The 20,735-nt window shown below is 28.0% G+C and overlaps 1 protein-coding gene across 2 annotated transcripts in view; it reads left to right on the plus strand.

The window, feature by feature from the left end:
• Positions 1 to 20,735, plus strand: part of LOC117182127 (annexin B10) — a 177,853-nt gene that overhangs the window by 153,312 nt on the left and 3,806 nt on the right. The window contains exons 6-7 of one of the 2 annotated variants that reach the window (XM_033375167.1): positions 8,106 to 8,193; positions 19,008 to 19,181. In XM_033375167.1, the coding sequence (XP_033231058.1) occupies positions 8,106 to 8,193; positions 19,008 to 19,181 (262 nt within the window). The remainder of the gene's footprint in view (positions 1 to 8,105; positions 8,194 to 19,007; positions 19,182 to 20,735) is intronic. The other variant, XM_033375168.1, reaches the window with a different exon arrangement.

The following is a 20,735-nucleotide window of genomic DNA, read 5'->3' on the forward strand; positions in this document are numbered from 1 at the left end:
TAAAACATTAATATTCAACTAAAAGGATAAATTTTTAAATGAAAAAATTAATTTTATCCCCTAAAAAAAATGAATTTTCAACCATGTACAAGAATTTTTAACAAAATAGTTACTTTTTCAGCCACAGAGATGACTTTGAACTAAAATCATAAATATTTAACAAAAAGAATACATTTTTAACAAAGTATTTAAACTTTCAACGAAATAGTTGAATTTTCACTTTTAAAAGTTAATTTTGGAAAAAAATTACTTTTCAAACAGGGATGCATCTTCAGCCAAAGAAATGAATTTTTAACAAAGTAGTTCAACTTTAAACCCAGTATGTAATTGAATTTTCAACAAAAAAGACGAATTATTAACGAGAAATATAATAGCTGGTATCTAAAATAAAAATATTCTAATTTATAATAAAAAGCTGTTGACTTTAATCAAACACTACGAATTTTCAAAAAATAGTTAAATTAACCAAAAAATAAATAATTTTCAAAGAAAGTGAATTGTTTACAAAGTTGTTTAACTTTCAATCAAATGGTTGAATCTTTAATTGAAAACATTAATTTTTAACAATAACAAAGAAACGAATTTTTAACAAAATAGATTAATTTCAAACCAAAGAGATGAATCTTTAACCAAGTAAATAAATTTTGAATTTTGAATTCTTAACCAACACATTAATTTTCAAAGAAAACAATAGATTTTCAATCGAGAATATTACTTTTCTGTAAAAAATACGAATTTTAAATCAAGTACAAGAATTTTCAACGAAAGTGTGGATTTTTCAGATGAAAAATTAATTAAAAATTTTTTTAATTTTATTTTTATGAAAACAGTTCAATTTTAAACCAAAGAAAATAATTTAACCAAGAAAATATGTTTTAAATAGGCGTTCAACCAAATAGCTGAATTTTCACTTCAAAAACATACTTTTTTAAACAAATCCTTTTTTGACCAAAGATGGATCTTCAGTTATAAAAATAATTTTTAATAATAATTTTAACAAAAAAGGATTAACATTCTACTAAATAGATCAATTTTTAAACAAATGGTCGAATTTTCAAACAAAGAACCTTAAACCATCAAAAACAGTTATATTTTTAAAACAAAAAGTTGAATTTTCTACAAAAAACTTTTTTTGTAACACAAAAAGATGACTTTATTCCTAAAAATTTGAATTTCCAACTATAAAAAGATGAATTCTCAACGCAAAATTTAATAACTGATATTTCAGCAAAAAATTATTAATTTTCAATCCAGAACAGTTGACTTAATCCAAAAACGACGAATTACACATATACAAAGTAGTTTTATGTTCAATCAACAAATAGTTTTTATGAAACCGCAGAAGATGAATTTTGGACGAAAAAAGTTCATTTTTCACTAAATAGATAAATTAACAAGTTAATAAATAAACTAAAGTAAGTAAATAATAATATAAATATTATATATAATATAAATATAATAATAATAAATAATAAAATAAATTAACAAGAAAGTTCAATTTTCAACCCGAGTTAATATTTCAAGAAAAATGTTAATTTTAAACAATTGAAGATGAATTTGAATCCAAAGGGACGAATTTTCTCTTTGTTGAATTTTCAACCAAACGGTAGAATTTCTAGCCAGAAGAGATGAATTGTGAACCAGGAAAATAATAGTAGACTTTAAAAAAAAAGGATTAACTTTTAACCAAACATATCTAGAGTTACTTAATAAATTATATGAAATTCGCATTAAAGCGATAAAATGAGAAAAAGGGAAGTTTTTTAAAAACGTAAAAACAGGAATTCTTAAAAAGATGGGAATAGTTGGAAATAAGGTGAGTGTGAAGTCTGCTACCCACAGTTAAAAATACCTGTACAGGAACGTCGGAGGATCCTGTACATGTTCCTTGACGCGATTCTGCTCATAAACTTGCAAAAGTAATCTTGACGGTTTCTGTGCCGAAATTTTGCAAAGGAACCTGTACATGATTCTGCAATGGAACCTCCAATGACAAAGGAACCTCCGATGACAAGGGAACTTCCATTGACAAAGGAACCTCCAATGACAAAGGAATCTAAAATGACAAAGGAATCTAAAATGACAAAGGAACCATGGAATGATCGAGTATAGGGTTCGGTACAGGTTCCTTTGAAAAAATATTGAAGTGTGGTATTCTGTACAGAAACATTTATGGATTCATTTACAAGGAAGGCAGGGCGAAATTTTATGTCGCTTACCAGCTATAAAGTTACTTTTCTTTTATTCCTACATGCATGATTCTACAATTAAACCTCCAATGACAAAAGAACCTTCATTGAGAAAGGAACCTCCAATAACAAAGGAACCATTGAATTATCGAGTACAGGTTCCTGTACAGGTTCCTTTGCAAAAATATTAAAATGCGGTATTCTGTACAGAAACATTTATGGGCTTATTTACAGGAAGCCAGGGCGAAAGTTCATGTCGCTTACTACCTATACAGTGGCTTTCCTTTTATTCCTACATACATGATTCTGCAGTGGAAACTCCAATCACAAAGGAACCACCAATGACAAAGGAACTTCCAATGACAAAGGAACTTCCTATGTGAAAGGAACCTTCAATGAAAAAGGGACCATTGAATGATCGAGTATAGGTTCATGTACAGGTTCCTTTGAAAAAATGTTGAAATGCGGGTTTCTGTACAGAAACACTACTAAGCTCATTTACAGAATGCAATCGCGAAAACTCATCTCGCTTACTAGCTATAAAGTTGCTTTTCTTTTATTCCTACATAAATGATTCTGCAAAGGAACCCCCAATGACAGAGGAACCTTCAATAACAAAGGAACCTCCAATGATAAAGGAGCCTCCTTTGACAAAGGAACCTCCAATGACAAAGGAACCATTGAATTATCGAGTACAGGTTCCTGTACAGGTTCCTTTGCAAAAATATTGAAATACGGTATTCTGTACAGAAACATTTATGGGCTCATTTACAGGAAGTCAGGGCGAAAGTTCATGTCGCTTACTACCTATACAGTGGCTTTCCTTTTATTCCTACATACATGATTCTGCAGTGGAAGCTCCAATCACAAAGGAACCACCAATGACAAAGGAACTTCCAATGACAAAGGAACTTCCTATGTGAAAGGAACCTTCAATGAAAAAGGGACCATTGAATGATCGAGTATAGGTTCATGTACAGGTTCCTTTGAAAAAATGTTGAAATGCGGGTTTCTGTACAGAAACACTAATAAGCTCATTTACAGAATGCAATCGCGAAAACTCATCTCGCTTACTAGCTATAAAGTTGCTTTTCTTTTATTCCTACATAAATGATTCTGCAAAGGAACCCCCAGTGACAGAGGAACCTTCAATAACAAAGGAACCTCCAATGATAAAGGAGCCTCCAATGACAAAGGAACCTCCAATGACAAAGGAACCATTGAATTATCGAGTACAGGTTCCTGTACAGGTTCCTTTGAAAAAATATTGAAATGCGGCTTTTTGTACAGAAACACTAATAAGCTCATTTACAGAATGCCATCGCGAAAACTCATCTCGCTTACTAGCTATAAAGTTGCTTTTATTTTATTCCTACATAAATGATTCTGCAAAGGAACCTCCAATGACAGAGGAACCTATAATGACAAAGGAACCTGCAATGACAAAGGAACCTCCAATGGTAAAGGAGCCTCCAATGAAAGAGGGACCATTGAATGATCGAGTATAGGTTCATGTACAGGTTCCTTTGAAAAAATATTGAAATGCGGCTTTTTGTACAGAAACACTAGTGGGCTCATTTATAGAATTCCATCGCGAAAACTCATGTCGCTTACTAGCTATAAAGTTGCTTTTATTTTATTCCTACATAAATGATTCTGCAAAGGAACCCCCAATGACAAAGGAACCTCCAATGGTAAAGGAGCCTCCAATGACAAAGAAACCATTGAATGATCGAGTATAGGTTTCTGTACAGGTTCCTTTGAAAAAAATATTGAAATGGGGCCTTCTGTTCAGAAACACTAATGGGCCTATTTACAGAATGCCATCGCGAAAACTCATGTCGCTTACTGGCTTTAAAATTATTTTTTTATACCTTTAAAGATCGAACTCACTATCGATAAAGCCAGGTAATTTGCGAACCCTCGGAGATTCACATGCAGCAACATGTCCAGGATCCTCCGAGGTTCCTATACAAGAATTTTCAGCTGGGCCTAGTCGAAAATAGTAAATCAAATTTGTGTTTCAAAATTAAAATAAATATTTTAACTAAAAAGTTGATTACAATAAGAAATTTTACTTAATTTTTTTTTTAAAGTCAGATGAGTTGTTATTCCAGTGAACGATTCCATTTCAAATCATGCATAAAAATCTAGCTTTAGGTGTAAGAATGATTTGGTATTTGAATATTTCATTCTATGGTTAAAATAAAGAAACATGTATTTCAGAATTTAATAAAAATCAACACCTAGAAAAATGAAAAAATTCAACTTTTCAACAATAATTTTTTTCGTTGTGAAGCAGAGGTTCAGCAAAAAAGAAACTTAGAAATATGCAGCACATATTACCACTTATTTATAAACGGTAAAATTAGGAGTACTGTTTTTGAGGAAATCCACTTTTAAGAATTTAAGAAAAAAGCCTTTTGGTAATTTTTCTAATTTTTAAATTCTTGTTATAATAGTATGAAAAGACTATAAGAAATGGTATATTATCTTGTTTGCTTTTACGTCTGGGATAAACCAATGAATCTGGAAAATTGAATGTCCGGACCATTAAAAAATTTCAATAAATCTATTTCCGGACAGCTTATTATGGCGTTCCAAATTTTTTTAATATTCATGAATATCGACCCGAAATTTGTTTAAATTCACAAAAAAATAATTGACCTTTTTTCTATTTTCAAAAAAAAAATCGTGAATAATAGCTAAATCAAGTTGAAACTCAACATTTCTCTTTACAATCACGAAGGCATACGAATAAAATATTAATTGTTAAATAACACCCCATAGGTCCATTTTATAGTGTCCCAAAAAAACCCGTAAGTAAAAAAATGGGTTTGGCGAGTTTTTGGCGATAATTATGATATTTTTTGCGATTTTTGTAATGCAAATTGTTTCCCATACATAAAATACTATTTTATAGTAATAATTAGATGTTTAAATAAAGTCTTCAAACAACTTATTATTTTTAGCAATTTTTTCTAAGAATAGAGTTAGAAAGTCGCGGTTTTCTTCGTAATTTCCCAATTAATATCCAATCTTCAATTAGAGTATGATAAAACCTATTTTATGATAACAAAAATAATTGTTTAGACCATTCATTATTATTGTTAATTATATTCTTTCAGAAAAATTCAGATTTTTCGAAAAATTTACACTTTTCGTTCAAGTATTAATTAGAAGAGTTGAATAATTAACAAAAAGTTAACAACATGAATTATTTAAACAATTTATTATTGCTAATAATATTCAATTTGAATAATGCTAGAAAGTTGCGTTTTTTTTTTAATTTACAGCTATTTGCCCACTGTTCACTTGGAGTGAGTTGATAATTAATTAAAGTAAGCAGAAATAATTATTTAACCAAACTATTATTGTTTATAACTATATTCTTATTTATTAATAATCGGTAGTTGCATTTTCATGTAAAATGCTCAACTTTTTACCTACTCTTCACTTAGTAAAGTAATAAATAATGCCAATTAAAAAGCTTAAATTTATTATTTTTATAACTGTATTTTTTAAAATAATTCCTACAAAGCTGCGGGGTTTTTTAAATTTAAATCTGTTTGGCTACTTTTCACTAAGCGTGTTATAAGAATAAATGAAATTTGACAAAAATAATTTTTTAATCAAATTTTAATGTTTATAACTATCGTCTTCTATAATAATGATAGAAAGATTCGTTTTTTTTTGCCCTTTTTCTCAAATTTTCATTAAGAGCAATGTAACGAATAATTCAATTTATCAAACCTTCTTATTTAAACAAGTTATTATTGTTTTTAAATATATTCTCTTTCAGTAATGCTAAAAATTTTCGGATTTTTTCTTCATTTTAATTTTTTATTCAGGAACAAATAATAAATAATAATATTAATTTAAACAAAAAGGCTCTCAGTAAATACTTCAAGAAAAATTTACATTTAATATGATCTCTATAGAAAATGCGAAAAATATTTTAAACACCTGTTTTATTTCAGAAAAATATATTCAAAAAAGGAAAGAGATTGTTTAAAAAATGCTTCTGTCTATTTTTAATTTAATATTTGTTCATAACTATAACGGAAAAATAAAGTTTAACATTTTAGGAAAAACTACAAGTTTTTAGCACTTATCTAAAAGAAGATTGTTATAAACAATAATAACTTGCTTAAGCAACTATTTTAACTTTATTACTTAATAATTTATTAAGTAAAAAATGGAGAAAACGTTTAAAAATTCAGAAAACACGCAACTACCTGGCAATAATATAGATGAAGATAGTTATAAACAATTATATTTTGTTTAAACAATTATTTTTGCTAAATTTATTTAATTATGAAGTCACTCCAAGTGAAAAAAGACAAATACTTCAAAATTGCATTAGAAAACCGCAACTACTATTAAGCAAAGAGAATATTGATAGCAATTTTTTTAAATAATTATTTTTATTAACTTAATTAATTATTTCTTCACTCTCATTAAAAAGTGGACATAAAGTTAAAAATTTCAGAAAAAAACCGCAATTATCTAGTATTAATGTAAAAGAAGATAGCTATAACCAATAATAAATTGTTTAAACAACTATTTTTTCTAAATAATTAAATATTAACTCACCCTGAGTGAAAAGTGGACAAAAAGTTTTAAAATTTCAGAACAAAAATCGCGATTGCTAGCATTATTCAAAGAAAATATTATTAACAATAATAATAATAATAAATTGCTTAAACAATTATGTTTTGTAAAAATGAAATAACTCTTACCTCACTCTACTTGAAAATTGAACAGAATGTGGATTTTTTTAAAACCGTGTTCTTTCTCTATTCTAAGAGAAAATTGTTTTAAAAAATTATTTAAACATTTTATTTAATAATTTAATTATCAGGAGAAAGCAGTAATTTGTGTCTTAGAAACAATTAGCATTTAAGAACTCGCAAAAAAATCATAATTAGCGCCAAAACCTCGCAAAACCCATTTTTTTACCTATGGGGTTTTTTGGCACGCCATAAAACAGAATTATGGGGGTGATATTTAGATAGTAATATTTTATTCGTATTCTATGGCTAATTGTAAAGAGAAATTTTAAGTTTCAACTCTATTCATCTAATATTGACGATTCTGAATCAAATTTAAAAAAAAAAACTTCTTTTTTCTTATGGAAAATAGGTGTGAAACTGCATGGGACTTGTCTCTAAATATTTTCTTTTTTTTTTTTTAAAAAAAGGGGATTTTATTTTTTTGTAAATTTGAAGAAATTTCCGAACGATATGCATAAAAATTCGAGAAAAAAATTTCCAATGCATTTTTGGACCACCCTAGTGTTTAAAATGATGTTAAGAATTCTTAAAGAAATTATTCGAATTTAGAATAAAACAACTATTATAAAAATTTTTGTGAAAAATAAAATTCTCAATAAAATTTTGAATGATAATGTAAAAAAAAATTTTAATCTCCGCTTCCATAACAAAGAAGGTCTGCTGATAAGATTAGACTAGTTTCGAAACGTAACAATACGATTTTTTCTATTATTATTTTACCCGGAAATTGATTTAATACAAACTTTTAATGGTCGTGAAAGTATAATGGAATTTTTTACTTTCGTTGCTAGAATTAGATTAAAAAGTAAGCATTGGTTTCCCGAAAAAAAAACCAAAAACCCACGCTCCTTCGGAAAATAATGCATTTAAAAAAATCTCAATTTTTTAGAATTCAAAAATAATCTTCGAATGATTGTAACAAATATAAAAAAACTGTTTTAACGCTAGAAAGATTTGTCTAAATAAAAAATGAGCTTGACAGCATGCCCATGTAACTTTTTTTAAAAAGTTTCCTGATTTGAAATGGAATTTTTCCAGTCTGTTTTGTGTGTTTTATCCAAGTAACGAACCATTGCTTGTTTTTCCCCTTTTTCTTTCCTTTTTTTACTCTAAATGGTAGAATTGTGTCAAGCAGGGGGTGAGAAACGCCCAAACGGAAGTTCATCCGGAACGCGCGAGAGAGACGGCTGAGATGCTCTACAACGCTGGTAAGTTAGTCCGCTTAGCAAATGCATTCTACTGTGTTCCACTACACATAGTTACTCAGACTAATTAGTGTCATTGTGGTAAGCCCTTGAGACAACATCTGAACGTGCTGATTATATGATTACCATATATTAACTGAAGCATTAATTTATCTGTCAGGTACTCTATGAACTTTGCCGTTACGAAATTAGACCCTAAAGCACGTGATTTTCTTCCATTATTTCAAATTTCATTCAAGTACCAAAAAAAAATGAACGTAACACTATAAACAAACTTTTAATTGTACAATTGTTTGATTTACATCTAAAAACTATTATATTCAAAACTACAACGTACTACTGCGAGTAGTAACAGTTTTTTCTTTACTTACAGAATTATAGTAGTATAGCTATAAGGTTACTGCGACACTTTCCGACGGATGGTAACTACCTGGTGTAGGTAACTTAGCATAGAACGGAACCTCGCTCGGTCGGTAAGTGACCCAATAGCTAGGTAGCTATACTACTAATTGTCTTTAATAATTGATTTAAGTTTTTTAAATTTGGTTAATTTTAAACTAAATTATATAGAAGTTAACTGAAAATTTTAATACAAAATGTTTGTTTTTTTTAATCTTAAAAAATTAAATGTGTTTTGAATTAACTAAAATAAAGTACGGCGGTCTGTCTTTTTCCATTCAAGATGCTTCAGTATAAATTTGAATAACGATTTTTTCGGGGAAAGTCCAGATGTTAATCCATTTCGAACCCGCATTGCACTCGGATAGGTGACCATCCAACGAGAATTACTAGTTTACAACTGATTTAATTGACATTTTTTTATTGAACAGACATTTAATAAGTCTCTTTTTAGTAGAAAATTAATCTTCTTGGTTGAAAAGTCCACTATTTGGTTGAAAGTTAAACTCTTGTTAGAAATTTATTTTTTGGGTTGAAAATCATTATTTTAATTGGAAAGCCATAACTTTCGTTAAAAATGTATCTTGTTTGTTGAAAATTCGCTTTTTTCAGAAAACAATTTTTTTATTGAAAATCTAACTATTCAGTTTTTGTTTGAATATTTTTCAGTTGAGAAATCATGGACTTCAATCGTGTATCTTGCTTAATTATTAAACTAATTTATTGAAAATTTATGTTTTTTGTTTCAATTAAACAGTTTTTTTATATATTAAAATATCATTTAGTTGAAACAAAAAGTATTCTATTTTTTTAAGAATTAACTTTATGATTGAAAATTAAAATAATCAATTGAAAAATCAGCTTTGTTACAAACAAAATTTTTTGAAGATTAATTATTTTAGTTAGAAATTCACAGGGTGGTCAGTGGATCGGAAACCCGGGAAAGCCTGGTAAATAACCGGGAATTTTACAAATTTTTAGAAGAAAAATCTGTCTAAATTCAATTTCAACAATTTTTAAACGATTCTAAATTCGTTCAAAGTTTAAGAATTTTCAGATTGTGACTATTTCAATTTGAAAATATTCGTCATTAACAAAATTTCAAGGTTCGATTGAATCTTTATAAACTATTTTCAACTTGAAAAATAACTTAATAATAAGATATTCGTAATTGAAGGCCTTTATTAAATCATAAATATTGTTTCAATCTAAATTATTCACTTTTTAATCCATTTAATTAGAAATGTTGTAATTCAGAAAAAGAATAAGTATTTAATATGCAGCAGTATTACATTGTTTATTTAAGACGAGTAATTGAAACCAAATAATTGAAAGTAAAAAATTTAAAATTGAATTGTTTTACATAGAAAGCTTTGTATCTCTAAAATTTCTAAGAGCTTTACAACTATTAACATTACAATTTTTATTGTTCTATTTAAAAAAGTATTCATTTGGAAGCGAAATTTTTTAGTTTTAATGTAGAAATAATAATTAAACGCTTATTATTTGTAGAAAAAATTTGACTAATTTCAAGAGATATTTAGAAGTCTTGAAGAGATTCAAAATTAGTATAGAACTTGAATTAAATCCAAGTAATTTGAACAAAGTGTGTAAACATTATTTTCAGAACTTTTGAAAATATTTTGAAATTAATAGAAATTTTCCTATAATTTTGGAAATCTCTTAAAATATTTTTGAATATTCTGTTAAAATAATTATTCTAAATGAAAGATCATTTTTAATTTTCCTAGGAATATTAATAAAATGTTTTCATTCTTTTAGAACCTTTCACAATTCTTAAAAAGCTTCTAAATTTTGGTTTTAAATCTGAGAAAAATGTAGATTTTGTTTTAAATTATGTTGTGGGTATTTGCACCGAAATTTCAATAAGAATAGTCGACTTTTCTCGGTAGACACACTTCGTTTACATTATTTGATATCATTTTGAGTTCTGAATTAATCTTAAATTTTTTAAATTCTATATATCTCCTAAAATAACTCTATTTTTTCTATAAATAATGAGTGTTCAATTGTTATTTATAAATCAGAATTTGTATAATTTTCTAGAAGTTGTAGGACAAAATTAATTAATTTTAAAAGTTCTTCAGAAGGTCTGAAAAATTTCAAAAATGATTTGAAATTTAAAAAGCACTTAAAACAACTTAGATGTTTCAAGATTTTTAAATAAAATTTTAAAGCTTTTCAAGGATGCTTAAATTATTTAAAATGCAAATCATTTAACTTATAATTTAAGAAGTTTGAAGTTGATAAAAATTTAAATATTCAATTTTTAATATTTCTAGCCTAAAATAACTGAATAATATAATTTTGGACATTTTTAAAGCTCATTGATTAATTCTTTAATTTAGAGTATTGAAAATGTAAACGTGGATTTATATTTTTGGAACCTTATCTACATTTTTCAACTCTATAATAATTGATGAATTTTAAATTTTCTGAATTTTGCAGTTTATCTGCATTTCATTTAAAAGTATTCAATTTAAAAATGTTAGTACCTTACAGTTTATACGTGTAAATTATTTAGCATTTGAATAAAAAAATGTTGAATTGAAAAAAATTTAAACTTCAATTTTAAAACTTTCAAATTCAGGAGATCCACTTTGAATGCTTTAATTTGTTATTTATTTTTTATTACTCTAAATCGAAAATGTTTAGAATAGAGTTCGATTTTTAAATTTTTATTAGCCGGGAAAAATGTTTATGAACCGAAAAAAAGCCGGGAAATGACCGGAAATTTTTTTTTCGATTAAAACGATCACTCTGAAATCATCTCTGGTGAAAAATTCTATTATTTTGTCAAACGGATTTTTCTAAATTAATTTTTTAAGCTTAAAATTGAATTAAGTCAGTTGAGTATTCCACCATTCAGGTTAAGAATTCGTCTCTTTACTTAAAAATTATTCTTTTTTAGTTGAAAAATCGAAAGTAGAATATTTCAAAAATACTTGGAATTTTGGGAATTGGAAGCGTGATTTTTTCAAATCTTGAGATACCTGGAAAAAATCTATAATTTTCAGGAATAGTCGGCCCCTGTTTTACCGACCGCCGATAATAAATCTGCATTATCTACCGATGGTAAAATTCCCTTACCGGCAAATGGTAAATCTGCATTACTTTAGTTTTGAAACCCTGAACCGTTATCTATTTTGCCCAGAAAATGCCCCAAAAAAGTGATTCAACATTTTACAAGCAGTAAATAACGAGTATTTTTTTCAATTTTGTCAAAAACGATTTTTTCCTACTTAAAACTCCATGTTGATTTCAAAATCCTATTGGCACGGATTAATGTTAGCCAATTTAAAAAATAGAGAACTGTTTTTTCCAAAAAACGAACAAAACAAAAACAAAGCCTGTTATATGAATAAAGAATGGAATAGATAAACATGTCCAAACTATTTCATAAACTGTATATTCTCCACTGAAACAATAGACATTCTAGAAATTTTAAAAAGAGGAAAGTTAATTTTTTGTCCTATTTCTCAATGCACGTGAAGAATATGAAAGTATCCTTGGCGTGAACGAATTGTTAGTAGGATATTGGAAAAAGCGGCACCAGTTGTAAATTTCTCATTGTAGTACTTCCGACCCTAGAGACGTTTCCGTGTCTCGTGGAACAGGATGATAATCGGTTTCATGCAGCGGCGTTTTTAAATTGTGAAAATGTCGACTGTAATTACACTCCTTCTCTCAATTTCACGTCGGGCGCTACATGCGGAAATTTATCATTTGCAAAGAAATTTCCATCCATTATGCATCGCAAACAATATTGATCCAGGAAACATAATATATTTTCACCCGCACCTGCGGATTATTATCCAACGAGATAATTTTAAGTTAAAGAGAACGGCAAATTTTCTTCTTTTTTTAATAAAGTAATTGTAGTTACGTCTTTAAATTAATTTAACTTTTAAATTTGGACCTATCAAACTATTTACACTATTTTACACTATTTTGTCTGATTACACTTCTTAACACTTTCGAAGCCCATTCTATTCATTTAGTTAATAATTGGGAAGTTTTTCGATTAGAAATTAGTTTTGTGATTTTTTGGGAGCCTGTCTTTGACGCTATTGTCCCGTGAGTTCACTTCTCTCTCTGTCGCACAAGACCTTGCGACCACGGTTTAAAATCTTGCAACCGCGGGCGTGAAGCAGTAGTGTTTTTTCAGTGGATCGCCCAAGTGGCTGAGCGGTATCCAGCTTAGGCTTTTCAATTAAAAATTGTTAATTGTTTACCAATGCTTAATAGGTTTGTTATCATTTGGGAGCCTGTCCTTGGCGCTATTGTCGCGTGTGTTGACTTCTCCGTCTGTCGCGCAAGACCTTGAGACCACGGCTCGAGACCTTGCGACCGCGGGCGTGAAGCGGTAGTGTTGTTGCGGTGGCTCGCTCGGCTTGGCTGAGCGATATCCAGCTTTCGCTTTCCTGTTCCGCTTCGACTATCTGTCTGAGTTAATAGTTTTTAAACCCATTCCATTTGAATGAGTAAAAGATTGGAATTGTTTGCCACTTCTAAATAGGTTTGTTATTATTTGGGAGCCTGTCCTTGACGCCATTGTCCCGTGCATTCACTTTTCTGCCTGTCGCCCAAGACCTTGCGACCAGGCTCGAGACCTTGCGACCACAGGCGTGAAGCGGTAGTGTTGTCCGCCAAGTTCTAAAATTTTCACTGATTATTGATTTGCAATAAAGTAAGACTCTACTTATCAGAAAAACTCATTAGACAAAATCATCTGCTATAGAAACTTGACATCAACGCACTGGCGAATACCTCAACAAATTATCGTAATTTTACCAGTATAAACAATACTTAATTTGAAAATCAATGAATTTAATTTTCAAGGACACGGATACATTTTTAACGAAAATGATTAGCTTTTCACAAAATAGTTGATTTTTCAACCAGATTGTTAAATTTGTGACCAGAAATTTGAATTTTTAACACATAATATTTATTTTCTACTGAAGAAGATGAATTTTCAACAATATGAGTTATACAAGTTTCAACCAAATACTTGAGTTTCTCTACCCAGAATATTAATTTTCTACCAAAACAGACAAATTTTCAGCAAAAATTACATACATTTTTTACATATCATCTCGAATAATAGATTTTATGTTAGTTTAAATTTAATTTTTTTAGGTTATACAATGTATAACTAAATAGTTAAATTTTTTAACTGCAAATAACGAAATAATTAGTTTTTGTTTTAAAAAATTAATTTAAAAAGACGAATTCTCAACTAAGCTTATGAATCTTCAACAAAAAACGGATTATTAAGAAAATAGTTGTACTCAACCAAACTAAAAAACGTATTTTTAATGATATACTTGATTCGTAAACTAAACTAGATTAGTTTTTAACTCAACAGTTAAATTTTAACAAGCAAACAAAATTCATTGACTTAAAAAAATATCAAAAAAACGTAAGTCTTTAACCAAATAATTACATTCTTCCAAATTGTTCAAATTTTCTACAAAAAGTTGAATTTTTAATTAAAAAAAGTTTATTTTCAACCAATAAGAATAATGAAGGTTATAAAGCTTCTACACAGAAAGAAAACCTTTTCAAACCGATTCTTAACTTTTAAGTTGTTAAAAAAATATATATTTTAAGAAATCTTTCAGGATTTTATGAAATATCCTCAAATTTTAAGAAGTTTCATGGAATGTTATAATATTTTAATGAATTTCAAATAACGTTTTCAGACGAATTGAGGAATGTTTTAGGATTTGAAATTTTTTCAGATATTTCAAGGCATTTCCAAAGATTGTAAAGAACTAAAAAACTTTCAGGATATTTTTAAAGATTCCAAGGAATTTTGAAATGATTTCAGTAATAGAAACGGAGTTTAATGTATTCCAGAGATTTTCAGGATATTTAAAAAAATTTGCAAGTGTTCACAAAAAGTTGAAGATAATTCAAAATATTTTAAAGGATTTGAATTATATTAGGGCATTTGAAATAGATTTCAATAATTTAAAATTATTCCATAGTAGATTAGAGATTTTAGGGTATTTTTAAAAATTACAAGGAATTTTGAAAATTTGTCATAAAATTCAAGTATTTCAGAATATTTTAAAGGATTTTAATATGTTAGGGTATTTTAAATAGATGTCAATAATCTATAGAAATTTCAAAGGATTTTAAAGATTTTAAGGTATTTTTGAAAATCCCAAGTAATTTCCAAGAGCTATGAAAAGATTCACCCGAATTAAAAATATTTAAAATTTTTGAAGGTTTTTTAAAAGATTTCAGGACCTTAAAAAATCATAAATGTTTTAAAAGATTTCGAGGAAAAGGAAACATTTTTGGAAATTTACAACATTCCAAGGATTTCTTTTATTGATTTTAATTTTTGAGGGAATTTAAAAGGGTTTGAAATATCTCAAGGCATTTAAATAAATTCCAAGGAATTTCCAAGAGTTTTCAACAATTTAAAGGGAGCTTTTTCTATTAAATAAATATCTGAGTTTCGAAGAACATGTTTTTTTGACTCATATTTATTTTTCGATTTACGATTGGACCGTAAGACATAAATAATTTGAAAATCTACGATTTGAAAGAAACATCAACGTTCGAAGAAAGGATTGATTTGTTTCATCAAATCATTTTACAATTTAAAGGGATTTTGATAATAATAAAAACTTGCATCTAATTAATAATAATCACCTTGAGGTATTATTAATTGACCCTCGATTCTTCTAAATTATTTTAATTCTTTAGAATTCTTACCAATTCTTCAGAATTCTTTTAAATTCTTTAGAATGATTTTAAATTATTGAATATTTTTCTAAATTCACTTGAAATCTTCTGCATTCACTGAATTCTAGTCAATTCAATTCAATTTGGTTAGTTTTTGTTTAATTCATTCTGAATTAAATAAAGAAGTAATTTAAAACTTTGAGTGTCAAATTTATCTTTTTATTAAATCATTAATAATATTATTTTTTATTTCCTTGATTTTTTTAACTCCTTTCAAACTTACTGAATTCTTCGCATTTTTTCATATTTTTTAATTTTTATGAATTGCATTGATTTCTTCTCAATTCTTTTGAATTCAACTTAATTTGTTTTGAGAACGCTTTTCGGTTTAAATAAGTAACTTTTTTCAAGTAGATTAGACTTTGACAGCCCTGAGAATAATAAAGAAAAAAAAATTTGTAGTAATGTATCACACGTCAGAACTGAAACTTGGATTGACTTCCAAATTTTTCATGAGAGAGGGGGGGGGGGGAAGCGAGAGAGAGGGAGGAAGTACATACAGGAATTAGTCAGCATAGCAGTAGTGGGGATATCGAAGAGAATTCTTAGAAGCAATTGCGAATCGCCGCACAAAAGAGAAACGCGAAAGAAAGAGAAGCTGTGGACTATAGAAAGTGCGCCTATAAGAGAGTCTTTAATTTATTAATGTTTTAAATAATACTGATTGGAAAAAATAAACAATTAGTCAGGGAAAAAGTATGAAAAAGTCGGGAAATTCTGAAAATGAATTTTTGCGACCACCCTATGGATATAAAATATACTTTCAATTTTCTACTTGGAAAATTTATCTTTCACAAAATGTTTTTCCGTAACTTAGGATACCAATCAATTCCGTTAAAAAAAAACTTTTTTCAGGCATATTTATGGCACCTTATAAAAAAACAGATAAGAATTCAACCTAACGTATAATCTCACCCGTTCCAAGACGGACATCCCCTTTTTCTATAATCCAATTCTCTTGACTTTAATTCAAGTTCTCTTACCATCTGTTCTATGTGACAAACACAGATGTTTCTTAACCTTCCTTTGTCAAGTCCCAGGCCATTGATTCAAGAAAATTGTCTCTTTGAAGTATAGACCTTGCCATATGTATATTAGTGTGTTTCAAAAAAAATTTCAAATTTTTATTAATAACGGCCGGAAATTTGTTCGAATTCACACAAAAATAAATCCTTTTTTTTAATTGATATTTAGAGGTGGCGCAAATCCCATTGAGGAAAAAATATTACTTTGTAAATGACATCCCCCATAAGTACGTATTATGGGGTCCAAAAAAGCCCATAACTGAAAAAATGGGTTTTAATAATTTTCGGCTCTAATTAGGAAATTTTTTGTGTTTTTTGCAATGTAAATTGTTTTTAATAGATAAAATGCTACTTTATGCTGATAATTATTATTTATATTTAATATAATTAATATAATAATTATATAAAATTATTTGTTAAACAATTTAATATTGTTGTTAGCAATACTTTATTCGATTAGAAATAGAAAGTCGCGGGTTTTTACAAATTCTCCACTTTTTATTCAATTTTTAATTAGAGTTAGGTAAAAGTTAATCAATGTTAAGAAAACGTAATTGGTGAGACAATTTATTATTATTCATAATATTCTTATTTAATAATACAAACAATTGCGGTTTTTTCTGAAATTTTCAAACTTTTTGTCCACTTTTCACTTGGAATAAGTTAATATTTAATTCCATTCAACAAAAATAATTGTTTAAAAAAATTATTATTGTTTATAGCTATCTGTTTCTATATTAATACTAAATAGTTTTTTTTTTAATTTTTAACTTTTTGTCCGCTTTTCAATCAGAGTAAAGCACTAATTAATTTAAGTTGACAAAACCAATTGTTTCAACTATTTATTATCGTTGTTGATAACATTCACTTTGCTTGATGGTAGAAAGTTGAATTTTTCCTCAAATTTCCAATTATTTGCCTATTTTTCACATGGAGTGACTTAACAATCAATCAAAATTGAGCTAAGATACTTATTTAAACAAATGATTATTATTATTATTTATAATTATCTTCATCTAAATTAATGCCAGATAGTTGCTTCTTTTCTTAAATTGTTTATTCTCCAACCACTTTTTACTTAGTAAAGTAGAAAATAATTAAGTTAACAAACATAGTTATTTAAACAATTTATTATAGTTTATAACTATCTTTTCTTAGATTATTGCTAAGAAGCTACTGGTTTTTCTTTAATTTTAAATTTTTTGTATACTTTTCACTAAGAGTGTTATAATAATACATGAAATTTAAGAAACATATTTTTTTTCATTTAATGTTTATAACTGTCTTCTAGCTAGATAGTTGCGCTTTTTTTAATTTTTCACTTTTTGTCAACTTTTTACTGAGAGTAATACTAGAAAGTTGCAGATTTTTCTGCAATTTTCAGATTTACTTTTACTTTTTACTCAGCAACAAATATTTAATAATAATATTAATTTATACAAAGAGGCTCTCAGTAGCTCCATCAATAAAAATTCACATTTAATATGATCCACATTAAAAAATTGTTAAATAATTTAAATATCTGTTTTAGTTATCAACAATTATAAGTGGTTTAAACAATTATTTTTGCTAAGCCTAATTAGTTATTAATTTATTCCAAGTGAAAAAATAAGACTAGTTTGAAAATTTTAAAAAAACAACCTTCTAATATTAAGCAAAGAGAATATTAAGAATAATAATAATTTTTGTTCACAATTATTTTCTTTAAACTAATTTAATTATTACTTCACTCTAATTAAATATAAACATACTTTAAGTGAAATGTCCACAAAAAGTGGACATTTTTCTGTTAACCACGACTTTCTATCCCTATTCTAAGAAAATATTGCTAAAAACAATAATACATTGTTCAAACAATTCATATAAACCCACAATTATCAGTACAAAATAGTATATTTTTTATTAGAAACAATCTGGGCTAAAAACGCAAGAAAAGTCATAGATATAAATAAATAATTAATAAATAATTATATTGTCCGAAGAGAACAAATTTTACATTTTTGAAATACTACAAATTTGAACAAAACTGACCGCAGAACGCAGTTTTTGATCCTAGAATTTGAATATTCTATTTGAACCCAAATTATGTACATTTTCGGATATTCTGTCGATTTCAGAAAATTTTTGTTACGAAATCTATTTTCAAGAATTGTAGAAAAACTTTCGCCATTTTGTTATTTTTCTTGGATCCATTGAAAAAACAAGTGTTCTGTATGGAATTAAAAAAAAAGAAAATACTCGATGCTACGACCTAAACATTTCTTCAAATTTTACATGATTTGAAATGCAATATTATTTTCTGTATCCTTAAAGATAAAAATAATATACCTTCGAATTGATAATGTTTCATGTAATTATTTTTTGAGATATTTAACATTACGAGAAATATTATTAATTTTTTTTCATTTTAAATATCTTACTTGTTGTGCACTGTTGCGGGAAAGATACAGAAATCATTTTTCCGTGGGTCGCTCCGGGTTTTTAAAACGTACGACTTGAGCATATCTGACCGATTTAAAACGTGTTTAATGTTTTATTACTCATTCATCGTGTTTTCTGTTTAGTACGACTAAGAACATATAAATACTATTATTAACTAATTTACAGGGGAAGGGAAACTCGGTACTGACGAAGAAATATTTAATAAGATCCTGGCGCATGAGTGTTTCGGGCAACTTCGACTCATCTTCGAAGCTTACAAGGAAGTCAGTGGAAGAACAATTGAGCAGGCTTTACGAGACGAAGTCAGTGGCGAGTTGAAGGATGCTATGCTAGCCATAGGTCAGTAACTATTTACACTTGATGTTTTTTTTCTTTACTAAATCGTAGATTTTTTCTTTACTAAATGATATTTTAAAAATTTTGAATTTTATTCATAAGTTGCGAAAAAATGTCTCTCTAGCTTCGTTGGGATTCGAACCCAAGTCTTCAGATTGACGTTCAGGTGCTTTTTCCTACTGAGACTAGGACTAAGACTGACAATTTAAAGACCTCCCTTCGAATCACAACAGAAAAAAAACTAACAGAAAACGTAATTTGAAGAAGGCTCTATTTTATAATTCACTTTAAACTTTATATAATAAACTTTACACTGCAGTACTTCAAATTTCAGCCGTTTGAACTACAGCGCTTCAAGTTGCAATTCTTCAAGCTGCAGCTCTTCAAACTGCCCTATTTTAAACTGCTGCATTTTAAACTGCAGCACTTCAAACTGTAAAGCTTTAAAATAAAAGGCATCAAACTGCGACAGTTTAACCTAAAAAAATTAAAACTGCTACACTTTAAACTGCAGCTCTTCAAACGACAACACTTTAAAATTCAGAATTCTAAACTGTAACACTTAAAACTGCAACACTTTAAACTTCGGCAGCTTAAACTGCAATACTTTAAACTGCAACACTTCAAACTACAACACTTTAAACTACTTTACTTTAAAAACCGCAGAATTTAAAACTGCAAAGTTTTAAACTGCAGCGCACTTTGAATTATAGTACTTCAAACTAGAGAACTTTAAACTGTTGCATTTTAAACTGCAACGTTTTAACTACAGAACTTTAAACTGCAACGCTTTAAACTGTTGTACTTCAAACTGCATCACTTTAAACTGCATCACTTTAAACTGCATCACTTTAAACTGCATCGCTTAAACTGTATCACTGTAATCTGCAGCACGTTAAACTGTAACGCATTATACTGCTGCACTTTAAACAAAAATACTTTATACTGCAGCTCTTTAAACATGAGTGCTTTAAACGACAACTGTTTAAAATACAGAATTTTGAACTGTAACACTTTAAATTGCCACACTTCACACTGCAACTGTTTTTAACTGTATCACTTTAAACTGCAACTCTTTAAACTGAAGCATGTCAAATTGCAGCACTTTAAACTGCAAAACTTGAATTTTCTGCGCATTAAACTGCAAGACTTTAAAACGGTTTCACTCTGAACTACGATACTTTAAACTGAAGCACTTTAAACTGCAACAATTTAAACTGCAGCACGTCAAAGTGTACAAGTCTACAAAACTTTCAAATGCAGCACTTTATGCTGCATTAGTTTAAATTACAACACTTTTAAATGTAACGGGGTAAACTGCAAGACTCTAAACTACGGCACTTTGAACTGCTGCACTTCATATTACCACAAGTTAAACTGCAATACTTTAAACTAAGATACTTTAAACTGTAAAACTTTAAAATTCAACATTTTATACCGCAATTATTTACAGTCCAACACTTTAAACTTTAGCAGGTTAAACTGCAATACTTTAAACTGCAGCACTTCAAACTGCAACACTTTAAACTGCTTTACTTTAAAAACAGCAGAATTTCA

Source organism: Belonocnema kinseyi, chromosome 10 (assembly GCF_010883055.1).
Source record: "Belonocnema kinseyi isolate 2016_QV_RU_SX_M_011 chromosome 10, B_treatae_v1, whole genome shotgun sequence".
Classification (NCBI taxonomy): Eukaryota; Metazoa; Arthropoda; class Insecta; order Hymenoptera; family Cynipidae; genus Belonocnema; species Belonocnema kinseyi.